General features: G+C 40.6%; 1 protein-coding gene across 7 annotated transcripts in view; it reads right to left on the minus strand.

Moving 5' to 3' along the window:
• Positions 1-2439: 2439 nt before the first annotated feature.
• NDUFV3 (NADH:ubiquinone oxidoreductase subunit V3) overlaps positions 2440-12675 on the minus strand; it is a 10576-nt gene continuing 340 nt past the window's right edge. The window contains exons 1-4 of one of the 7 annotated variants that reach the window (XM_026070677.1): positions 12546-12649; positions 12320-12413; positions 7513-8481; positions 2440-2708 (exon numbers count right to left, since the gene is read on the minus strand). In XM_026070677.1, the coding sequence (XP_025926462.1) occupies positions 2542-2708; positions 7513-8416 (1071 nt within the window). In that variant the 5' untranslated portion in view covers positions 8417-8481; positions 12320-12413; positions 12546-12649 and the 3' untranslated portion in view covers positions 2440-2541. The other 6 variants (XM_026070678.1, XM_026070673.1, XM_026070674.1 and 3 more) reach the window with 6 other exon arrangements.

The raw sequence follows: 12675 nt of genomic DNA on the forward strand, positions 1-12675 counted from the left end.
TGGTTTTCACAAAACCTAAGCTGAGACCTCATTTCTTTTTTTCACATTTGAGGTTTTCCAGGACTTGTGTTAATATCCTGGATTATAAATTCTTTAGAACAAGGGGTTCCTATATCTGACAAGTGCCTTGCACAGCAAGACACAATTACTTGCTACTGTAACATTACAGAACTCGAGCATATTGTATCCTGCTTGAAATCTAAATGTTAACATATGACTCAAATACAATAACATCTGAAATATTCAAGTAGAAGTGAAGCTTTTTCCAGTAAAGTCCAGGAAAACATAATAGTGGAACAAAGTCTATGTTGTGCCTTCCCTCCCACCATCTTCCCTTCCCCTTCAAGGGCAGACTGACTTACCAAAGAGAATGTAGGTAAAATAAGCAGCATACGTGCTAGAAGAATTATGAAGTTACTTGGCTTTGCATTCCAGCTTGATTTTAGAAGGTGCAGAAAAAAAAAATCACTGCAAGAGACTGCAATAGCCGACAGAAAGGACATTCACCATTTATTTTTCTGTAATCAGGAAATAAGGGTAGCAAAAGGCCTAGTCTTAATGCAGATTAGAATACTGATGCAAATCCAGCAAAGGAGACTAGGAACTGACTGAAAACAAGACGTGTGTCTGTTCCAACCCACTCATTCTTTGTTGATTAACTCAGCATTTATAACACCAACCCTCCTTAGAAATAAAAAGTGCATTAGGTGAACAATTCTGACTCCATACAGCTAACAATCACAGCTACTGTGAGTAGATTTAGTAAATATATAAGCGTATTAATGGACTGCACTTAATTTTTACTTTTACTGTCTAGATTCCATCTGATAATTTACAACTTCCTTCTGTAATCACAAAACAAATAGTTAAGAAAACATTTCAACAGCAACACAGAACAAAACTACAGGGTTCACGTTACTGCACTGAATTTCAGTTAATGACAAAACACAGTAGCTTTACTGGGGCCCTTCACTGGGCCCTTAATAAAGGAAGCGTCAGAGGGCTAATTTTGAAGACCCATTTCCTTATTCTTTCATGTTTTCAACATTAACAGCAAATTTCTTTCCAAGCACAGCATATGTGGTATTGCTGGTGTGTCAAAATGGCTTTCTGTTCTTTATTCCTAAGCATGTAGACTTATACCTTTGCAGATTTTAAATTTCACAGTTGGAGTCAGTAATAAGCTTTTTGTTTTTTACAGGCAAATAAAATTGCTTGCCAGGGGTTTCTGACTTAAAATTCTGAACAGCAGACTGATGTAGGCCTCTTGATCATTCTTACCACATTTTTACCAAGTTACAGTATAAAATAGCTGTTCTACTAATTGCACATGGATTTGTGTCCAATATCCAGATAGACTGCTAAAGCTGGCTTCATTTTTCCTTTGATCTTGCATATTCCACTGCTTGAAAGAATAGAGACAGATGATGGAAAATGCTGGAGTTGTTGCAAGTACAACTGCTCAAAGACCAATTAACAATAAAAAACAARATGAACAAGAAGCCAAAGTGGAACTAAACCCACAACAGCTGGTGGTCATCAAGGCAGTTTTCCCAGTGGGCAAAAGACTATTACTAATAGGATGGAAATACAAAATTTGCTGARACCAACTGTAACCACTGATGAGTTATACATTGAGAAGTGCCTCATTTCTCACATTTTCTGTAGGACAGAAATCTTTATTATGAAAAAAGTGGGAACTGAAATGTAGTTCTGCTAACAATTAGTACAAGAACGTGATTTTACAGTAGTGCTATTTTTGTCGTATTTTCAAAATAACGTTCACTGATTCTACCCATAGAAATAAGTTATTCCTCAAAGTCTAATCAATGTAGTATAATTCATTAGGAATTGCCCATCTGAGATTCTCTTAAATAGTTTAATTATTGCAGAACTCTGATGCTAGAACCCTCAACAGAAGACTAACCCAACTTTTATGTTCCCCCTCTACAATAGCAGAGGTATTACAATGTTTCAATCACATTACATAAACTTATATTCATCTACTAACACAAAATGTATGCTGTTGCTGCAGGAGACAAATATTTCTTGCCATGTTTCCAACCAGTGAATTAGTCTCAAATTCAAATACAGAGTAAATGCAACTTCTTCAGAGCTGGGAACATGTTTGTATGTAAGGAGTACAGCCCACTGCATTCACAGTGATAAGTATACCTACATGGTGGCAATATTGAACAGATATATGCGCAAAAGCCATTATTTTCTTCGACAAAGTACTAAAGGAACGGTCAATTTCAAAAGTTTGGAGACACTGAAAAGTCAGGACAGTCTGAACTATCTGAACTAACTATCACCAAATAATATATACTGAGAATTAGAAAAGATATTTTTATTCAGTGATGATTCATTTCCAACTCATCTGTAAAAATCAAGTGAGGGACTCCAAGAATCAAGAACAACTGCTCAAAAGCACGTGCATAAGTTACCACAAATTTATTGATTTTTAAAGCAGGTAATGCAACACTGCCAAAGGGAACAATTTATCATTCTGCCCAGGCATTTGTTTTAAATGTGGTTATTTCAGTGCCTTGGTGATGGTCTTCCAGAAGATGGTTGAGGCTGCCTGAATTTTGAGAGAACCACATCAGAATCCACAAAGGTATAAATATCATATTCATGATGTTGAAGGTTCTTGTAGGTAGAATTATCAAATTCCTCTGGAGCAGGCTGAGCAGCTGTTGTGGYCTCTGAAAAACAAACAAACAAACAAAAAGTGATTGGTGACTAACAATGCCACAACAGACAGCAATATTCTTAATCGCTGAGTCAGCCTTCATGTACTTGCAGATCCCTCATCCAATCAACATTAAAAAAAAAAAAGGTCAGCAACTATAGCATGCGGACAAGTTTACTAAATTCTGCTGGTATCTTGTATGGTCCTGAAGAAGCACATCAGTATGCAGTAGGGGAATAGAAATCAGTACAAATCATGTACTACAGCATAAGTTTTCAAATCAAAACTACAGCTAACACTGGGGGAAGAGAGGGCAGAACATTTCATTTATACTTAGATGAAATAAGTCCGCATTTCCTGGCTTTTTCATAGTTGCCTTGGTTTTCACTTTGGCTGGAACAGTAGATGACACTCTTAGCAAGCCAGGAGAGGCAAAGAAGCAGTACAAATGATGTATCATCTTGTCAGACCACAAGATACAGCAATTAGAAGTACTTTACAGATTGAATTTTTTCATGGGGAGAAGCAATGGAATTATTGAGATCTTCACAGTTTAATTTCAAATGCAGTTATACTGAACAGTAATACATCAAGAGCCTTTGATGTAAATTTTCCTTCCTTTTTTAAAAACGCATTCTAATACAATCTTCTAAACTTTGTATCAGCTATTCTTCCTAAGAGAATAATCCTAATAAAGTTATTCAGAACTTCTTACTTCACATTAAAGCCAACACTAATTCTTACACTTTTAGAATATTATGCAAATTCAGRCAGTACCATTTACATAAAAGGTTTTTGTGATGGGCTGACTTTACTAGCAAGTAAACTGCAAGAAACAAAGCTTTATTTCCATATTAATTTATTCTCATATACCCAGTTATAAAAATAGRAAAGTCATAAAAATAATATAGCACAAAGCTTGTCATATGAATTTGTATATAGTGATTTGTATTAGATCCTATGAAGCTTTTTGTAATGCAACAGTCTGCAACAGTCTGCAATAAAAATACAAGAACTCAAACAACAGAACACTAGAATTTCCCTTTAATTATGACATAATTATTGCAATGTAATACTATCGGTTTAAGAGCATGCATTCATAACATTTAGCAAGACTCACTTATAAAATGCAATATAATAAGCCATGATTTTGGAAAAATGACATATTGAACCTATGAAAGGAAACATCCCCATGCCTACTGCTCAGTTCCTACTGAGACAGCTTATAGGAGATACCACTACATACATATCAACCAGATGATGCAGTCTTTGCYGCAAATAGCCCCAAGAACAAGCATGTGTAGGAAAGTGAACATTCAACCTGCAAGAGACAGTTGTTCCAAATTAAGAGGCAGATGCTCAGGAAGAAAAGCAGATGGAGTCTAAATTTTACTGCCCAAATACACTGTACTTGGCTTTGCAAAGGAAAAATTTATTCCCGAGTTCATTCCCCTCATACTCCAGACTTCATCTGTGCTTTCTCTCTTAAAGAGCAAGAATTTCAYAGCATGTTCTTGAAAAATGAATCAGAGGTATATTTCTGAGTTATCATGCTTCTATTTTGCTACTTATTTAGCAGTTAAAGACAAATTCAGTTTTTGCTGACTGCTTAGTAAGCCTACTCTACAAAGTGGATGACATCACCTTAACATTCAGGTTTGTAATGGGAAAAATTGCCTTTATGTCTCTGGTATGTTTGTTGCAGAGGTTTCAGATAAGCTAAATAACACAGGAATGTAAGGACAGAATACAGAAGAGATCATTAATGGTGAACATTAAACATGGAAAAGCAGTAGCTGTTCTCAAAAAAGGCCTCAAAAGGAAGACAGAACAAGGTATCCCCGAAGATACCAATGAAGCTGCTGAACATGGAGTATAGCTAGGTTTCACTCTTTGCTACTCTCTGACATCCAGACATTTTGCTGGCAGTAGAGGGGTGCGACCTTGCCTGTTCTAACTCCCTCTCCTCCCCTACAACCACTGCAGCTGAGTCCTCTAGCTGGGGTGTAGCACATACCCAATGTCACAGCCTTACCACCTCCACTGAGCAACATGGGTTCAACAGCAAAAAAGCTCTTTTTGGTATAGCTGGGTCTACCTAAAGGGTTTTGCTGGTATGGTTATGCTGACAATGGGTCTGGGGCACAGTGGTATTAACAACCGATCAATATAGATCTGTTGGAAAAATGTGTCGCATGGGCTTAATCTTATTCTGGATTTACAGCATCAGAATAGCAGCTGCTGTTTCATAGACCTACAAAGTGTCATAATCTTCACGTTGAATCATCAGCACATTTTAAGAGCAAGTCCTCCCTCCCTTTCTCATACTGCAGGTTAACTGAACTCATTCTTTTGGTCTTAGTATCAGCTCCAATGTGGAAAAAACCCTAATGCTTGAGCATCTAGAGCACCACTGTGGATGAAGGGGGAGAAAAGCATCATCTCTAAATAACCACAAACAGCATTTCCCAATTTATTTTAAAAACTTCCTCTGTTGAGCATAAGGAGGAGCAAGTAAATGGAAATGATATCTGTAAACAGTGCTGCATTTTACCATTTGAATTGGGGTCAGGGAAGAAGGGAAGGCTGGCTTCCAACTCTCAAATAGAACAAATTATGACTAACCCTTTAAAACAAAAGGCAGCTCTTTGACTCCTCACTGTATCCTGGAAATTGATGTGCAAAAGTGATTATTTGTCATTTAACCTAGTTAGACATTTAAAGAGTGATATCCAAACAGCTTTACAATTATGCTGCCTTTACTTCGAAGCAGGCAAAATCTTTAATTCAAGGAAGCAACGAGAACGGTAGCCTTGAGAACAGTATGCTGCCTAAGGTGGGAGTCAAGAATGGTAAGCCACCACAGATCAGGAAGGAGAGGCACTTACTGTTGAAATACACAGAATGAGAGCAGTAGGAATGCTGGGAGAGGGCTTGCACAGGATTATTTCTTTCCCCAACCATAAGCTAATAGGAGTGGTCRTAACCAAGGATATGTTAGACTGGGAATCACAGAATGGTTGAGGTTGGAAGGGACCTCTGGAGATCATCTAGTCCAACCCCCCTGCTCAAGCAAGGTCACCTAGAGCACGTTGCACAGGATCGCGTCCAGGCGGGTTTTGAATATCTCCAGAGAAGGAGACTCCACCACCTCTCTGGGCAACCTGGTCCAGTGCTCYGTCACCCTCACAGTGAAAAAGTATTTCCTCATRTTCAGATGGAACTGTCTGTGTTTCAGTTTGTGCCCGTTGCCTCGCGTCCTGTCGCTGGGCACCACTGAAAAGAGTCTGGCTCCATCCTCTTGACACCCTCCCTTAAGATACTTGTACACACTGATAAGATCTCCTCTCAGCCTTCTCTTCTCCAAGCTAAACAGGCCAAGCTCTCTCAGCCTTTCTCATAAGAGAGATGCTCCTGTTCCCTAATCATCTTTGTAGCCCTCTGCTGGACTTTCTCCAGTAGTGCCGTGTCTCTCTTGCCCTGGGGAGCCCAGAACTGGATGCAGTACTCCAGATGTGGCCTCAGCAGGGCTGAGGAGAGGGGGAGAATCACCTCCCTCCACCTGCTGGCAACACTCTGCCTCATGCACCCCAGGATACCATTGGCCTTCTTGGCCACAAGGGCACGTTGCTGSCTCATGCTTAACTTGGTGTCCACCAGCACTCCCAGGTCCTTCTCGGCAGAGCTGCTTTCCAGCAGGTCAGCCCCCAACCTGTACTGGTGCCGGGGCTTATTCCTCCCCAGGTGCAGGACCCTGCACTTCCCTTTGTTGAACTTCATGAGGTTCCTCTCCGTCCAGCTCTCCAGCCTGTCCGGGTCTCTCTGAATGGCAGCACAGCCCTCTGGCGTATCCGCCACTCCTCCCAGTTTTGTATCATCGGCAAACTTGTTGAGGGTGCACTCTGTCCCTTCATCCAGGTCATTGATGAAGAAGTTGAACAAGACTGGACCCAGTACTGACCCCTGGGGGACACCGCTAGCTAGAGGCCTCCAACTAGACTCTGCACCACTGATCACAACCCTCTGAGCTCTGCCATTCAGCCAGTTCTCAATCCACCTCACTGTCCACTCATCTAACCCACACCTCCTGAGCTTGTCTATGAGGATGTCATGGGAGACAGTGTCAAAAGCCTTGCTGAAGTCAAGGTAGACAACATCCACTGCTCTCCCCTCATCTACCCAGCCAGTCATTCCATCATAGAAGGCTATCAGATTGGTTAAGCTGGTTAAGCTTAGATTGGTTAAGCCTTCCCTTCTTCCCTGACCCCAACTCAGATTGGTTAAGGGAAATATAGCTAGGGAGATGATTATATGGTCCATGATGCTTTCCCCTAAGATATATTACTGTCTCCTCCCTAACTCACTGCAAAAACTGGGTTATGAAGTCAGCTTTCTGCTGCTTCAATATATGACTCACTTACAACACACCAATCTCAGGAAAACAAATCTCAAGATTTGGCAGAGATTACTGGATGTCTTCAGTACAATTCAAAAGAATTTTCAATAAAAAACCCTCCAATTATTTCAGAATGGAAACAATCCTGTTTTCATTTGATAAATAATTACTGGTTTATGAAATAAGATACAATGAAATGAAGACTGCTTCCTTTCACCACATAACTGGGAACTGCATATTACACAGTTCTTAGAACAAGTAGCAACGGACAAGAATTTCTCTTCCGGAGACCACTGCTACACTGTTAGCTTCGGTATAAAGATCAGAGAATTATGAGTACAGAAGATTCTGGAAACCCTTTAAGGAAAGTTAAACCTTAGCCCAGATGAGTCAATATACTTCAAACAATTTAAAGTTGTACCCGCTATTGTGCTTCTTTCTCCAGCTTGAACTCCTGCTTCATGAATGATCTCCTCCTTTGCTGTAGTGCCTGTCACCGGCATTGTGCTTTCAGAAGTTTCCTCTTGTAGTTTAGGAGCAGTTATTTCTTCTGCTTTAGACTTCTGTACCTCTTTTACCTTTTTCTCTTTCTCTCTGGATATCAGTTCTTGCTTTTTCTCTCCCTGAGTCACTGACAGAGCTTTCAACTGAGTAGCTGCTGCTTGCGTTCCAATGGGCTTTTCCCCCAAAGAACTAGATTTAAGAGTGACATCTGTCAGGTCTCGACTTTCCTCCACGCATGGTTCTAAGACCAGCTTCTGCTGATCTGCTTCTTTTGGAGTTGATTTTATGTTAGGRTCTCTTGCTTCGGATTTTAGTGTTTTATGATTGATTGATGTTTTAGAAAACTTGACCTGCTTGATAGGGGAGACATCAGTTTCTGCTCTGCATGGCTTCTTCTTAGCTACATATTCTTTGTGGTGTTTCTGGGGCAAGTTCTCTTCCGGTAGCAKTGATACCTTTACTGTTACATTCCCAGAAAAGATGGAATCTCGTCTTGGAAACTCTACTCTGGTTTTAATGGCAACTTCTGGATCATTGTCATCATCTTTCTCTTCTTCAGAATCTGAGCTAGAATCTGAATCTGAGCTGGATGAAGATGTTTCTTCCTCAGCTAACTCTTTCCTCAAGCCTCCTTCTGTTGCAATGAGTTTTTCCTCCTCAAGGGAGGAAAGAATTACTCGCTGAGGAAATGCAACCACGGTTTTTCTTGACATGAACATTCTCAGATCTTCAACTGAAGGTTCTGAAGCTTCCTTGAGGTTAGTACTAGATATGGTCACACCTTTGTTTGCAGATGCTGGGGGAGAGCTAGAAGACAACATTTTAGGAATTTCAGCTGTTGCTCTGGGGGCTAGCAGCTTGGTGCTTCCCTGTGGTGCCACTACATCTAGGAAATGGCATAAAGAGGATTATCATCATTATATTTGATATCCCTATTAATTAGTGCTCTTAGTCATACAATTTTAACTTTCTGACATGATCTGGTACAAAAAGCAAACTGAAAACAGTTATTATACTAAATACAGGCATTATGAAACAGAAAGCTACATTTTTGTACAGATACTTTTAAAAAACTAGAGCTCTAGTTAGCATTGAGCACCCTTTGCTCCTGCGACGCTGAAACTCATGAGATATAGCTTTTGCTCCTTGCTTTGACAGACTCCTTTTGAGAGCTGTTTTTCTCTGTGACTCAATTCTGCAGCACTGGAACTGATTTACAAACACCTTCCTGTCACAGGTGAACATTAAGATAACTTGTTAGCTAACCTCTTCACATGTGCTGCTACAAAGATGCTTTAAAGTCTATGAACAAGCCAGCAAAGCAGAAGACCTAGCAAACAGCCAGTAGCAATAGCCAGCCTCTTGCAGTAGTTATCCTCATAAATGACAGGAACGGATGACTCCCAAGGGGCAAGTACTAGAGTAAGAGACACCTGATGTTATACACAAAAGTATTACCTGTTCACATGTCTATGAGATCTATCAACTGAATTATGTCTAACAGTTTAATGCAATTTCCCAAAGACCCTATCTCCTCCAGTCTTTTTTTGCCTTGAGACGCATTCATCAAGAAGTCTTAGAAGATTTCCTCATGCTGCATGGTAGCCTGCCTTTATTTCTTCTCCCTCATGGATACTTTCATTAAGAGAAATTCTCCAGACAAGGAGCCATAGATGAAGAGAAAGCAGCAACTTTCAAACCCTTTCACAGAGTATCAGATGCCCCTTGGATGCCCATGCCTATGGATATCCTCAATAGCAGAAGCTGATCAGCAGTGAATAATGTCATTGGAGAAGACAAGGAGACACAAAGGACTGGGAGCACATTGAGAAGATACATCACCACTGAACTTTGCTCCAGCAAGGCCAACCCTCATAAGGAGTGGCGCTACTTCCAGTCTGCAGTGTAATTCAATAGATTTTCAGTCTATAAGGCAGAGCTATACCTGCACAATTTGGAAGCCCAGAGCTATTTTACAAGGCAATAAATTAGTTTTTCCCTTCACTGATATTTTATAGTAATACCTTATATAGCCTAAGGAGTTACTATAAGTAGTTCTGAACAGGAGCAAGTCTTTAGCAAAGTTCAAATGAAAAYATCACAGAAGAGTCAGAGTTGTAAAGTTAAAAATAAGGTATTTAAGAAAGAAATACAGAGTTCTTAACACAAAAAACAATGAAAAATATATCAGTTTACTAAGCARGTAATACTTTTGAAGGATTTCAGACACTTACTTATCTCCACCAGACTGTAGGTTCAAATACTGGGGCCAGGGAACAAAAGTCTGCAGCATAAGAGCAAAATACAGCAGCAACACTGAGAACTGCAAAATCTTAAAAAGTGCCATTAGAGCAAGAGGCAGATGCTTCCATACCCTGCCCTCCATTAAGGAATGAGTTTGGCAGATGCTGGGAACTCCTGACTTGGACAGAAGTAACAAACTGTAAATCAGTAGCAACTTGCATTTTCAAAAAGCAGCATCTTTGACTTGCCTTTTTTTTTTTTTTTTTTGCTACTATGTTAATCGGGGAGAAGTAGGAGGGTGACAGTCACATTTGAAGGAAGCCTGACTTCCTGCAGAGACTGACACAGCCAAACATAGCAGCCTCTAGAAACTAGTATTTGAGGAAACATCACTCAAGACTGAAGAGTTCTTCAAAGAAGTGCATGGGAAGGCCAAACTCGTGCAACAATGCCCAAAGAGAAGGAAGACAAGTGAAACCTGAGCAAAAGCTGAAGAAGTATTAATGCAAAGACATCCTAAGAAACCAAGAAAGCAGACAACATTCAATTTGAGCATTAACAGTAGATGTTGCTAAAAATATTCTAAACAATAGAGTTYGGATATGTGAAAAAGATATATATTTCAGCTTTTAAGTGGAAAATCTAATATTGCTGATACATGCACTTTATTTGGACACTAAATCAGACAGCTTGGCTGCATTCTGTACTGCAAGTTTTTTCACCTAAAGTATTTCAAGCTTTGTGCCACCTGATTTGTATTTGGCTATTACAAAACTGAACTGACTCTGCCAAAAGAACACATCCAAATCAGTAATGACAGTATTATTCCCAGATGCAACTTAGAATAGGGTTGTAACATCGGTATCATTACTGGGATGCCTTTAAAATGTGTTCACGCTCAGAAAGGTGGCATCCAAAAATTTCAGGTCTATTCCCCATCATTGATTAGTAAACATGATCACTTTATCAAAGCAAAGAAAATTTTCACATGCTGCTCCAGCTAGAATTTGAAAAAAATCTGGCTGCATCTTATACAGCTTAACTAACCTTAATCATTTGCAGAGGGAGGAGGAAGAGCAGCTGGCTTAAAGAGGTAGCCTAATAGGTCTTTTGACACCTTCTAAAACCAGAGAGCTACTGAGCAAAGAATCTAGAAACTGGTGCTTAAGTAGTGTGTTTGATACTTTACCTCAACCATGCCTCAAAATAATGCATAAAATAAACTATAACTACGATTTGTTATTCAGTCAGGATTACACCACTCTATGCAGCAAAAGCTTTCTCAACGGAACACACAAGCTTTTATTTGCCTTGGTATTTAAGAAGCTAASATTAGAAGCCAAAGTTTGCATTCAACCACTCTTTCAAAGATCTTTTCAATAGCTGTCAACAAGTCCAGTTACTCCTACATATGGTCCCATAGAGCTTTGCTGTTTAAGCACCTGGATCTCTAATTTGGGATAAGAATCTTAACCTTTGAATGAGTGAGCCTCTATTTACAAACAGCATTTTGTACGTTATATCCCCCTTTAAAATATATATTCATATTTTGGCTTTGGTTGGGGACAGAAGTGGTTCAAGTACCCCTGAACTTTGAATGCACTTTAAAATCCAAACCCAGGTCAGCTTGCAAATCTATGGGGGCCACGAGATCCACAACTAAATTTAATCCAATAGAGCCATGGTACTTTTCTGCAGCTTCTCAACTTTGCTGCCTGGAGCAGATATGAATATCTTGCAAATCTTCTTCTATCTCTCTTTTTCTCCCTCTGTAAAATGGGCTGCCTTTTGACCCAGGTGATCCAAACATTTCAAAAGGTAAGGGGGAACCATGAGACACTTGAAACTAAGTTTTGCACCTCATTACAAAAAGGCAATGTGCCACACTCATCGCCATCAAATTTCAGGCAACTTGCAAAGCTACTTTCTGCTGGGACAAGTATAACTACAACCCCTCCTCAAAAGCGGCTAGTGTATTAAGGTGCAGGTAAACAGGAAAAAAATGGCAAGCTTACAGTATGCCTACAAATATAAAGATATTCCACACAGACCATTCCAACCAGATCTTTAGTTTTCATGGAGTTACTGTGTAGTTATGTTGGAACAGAAATCACTGTTTGCAGTGTGATGAGCTTCCATTTTATTGGTTTGCTTACAAGCTGTTCAAAGACATGGCCATACAGCACAGCTTTAAGAGTTTCTAAGTGCCTTTYGCTTATTTAACCATAAGCGAAGCTACCTGAACTTCAGATGAACACCCTCAGGTTTGGCAGCCTTTAAGCTCAAAAGGCAGACAGGCTTTCCAGCTCYGTATGCCATTTACAGGGCACAGAAAATCCTCCTAAAGGCTATAAGCTGAACTGGAAAGTCAGTTAGCCCCCTAGCAGCTTAATACCAGAAAATGAGGCTCTTCTACGAACGCTTGTCAACATGCTTTCGTTTTCACACAGTCTCCGAGCAGGACGAAATARAGAGCTTACGCGTTTTGGGCTGTGTCCGAGAGCCGCCCGGCCTGGTGCAGAGCGGCGCCGACGGGGCCGCGCCTCGGAGCCCCCGGGCCTCCCGCCGCAGCGCCTGCGGAAACACGCAGCGGCAAACCGTCACCCTCCAGCACGGGGCGGCGGGGCTGCTTGCCCTGGAACCACGTAATTTTCGGACGTATCGTTGACCACTGATTTGGGTATAAAAACCAAAGCGGGACAATACCGAGACTAGTGTCTCCGTTACGCTATGGGGGGGGGGGGGTGCCCACAGGTATCAGCGCTGACCGTGCCTTCCCCGACACCCGCGCTTGCGCAGAACCAGCAGCCGGCGCCAGCCGATTCTGTCAAAAGGG

Source organism: Apteryx rowi, unplaced genomic scaffold, assembly GCF_003343035.1.
Source record: "Apteryx rowi isolate R43461 unplaced genomic scaffold, aptRow1 scaffold_317, whole genome shotgun sequence".
Classification (NCBI taxonomy): domain Eukaryota; kingdom Metazoa; phylum Chordata; class Aves; order Apterygiformes; family Apterygidae; genus Apteryx; species Apteryx rowi.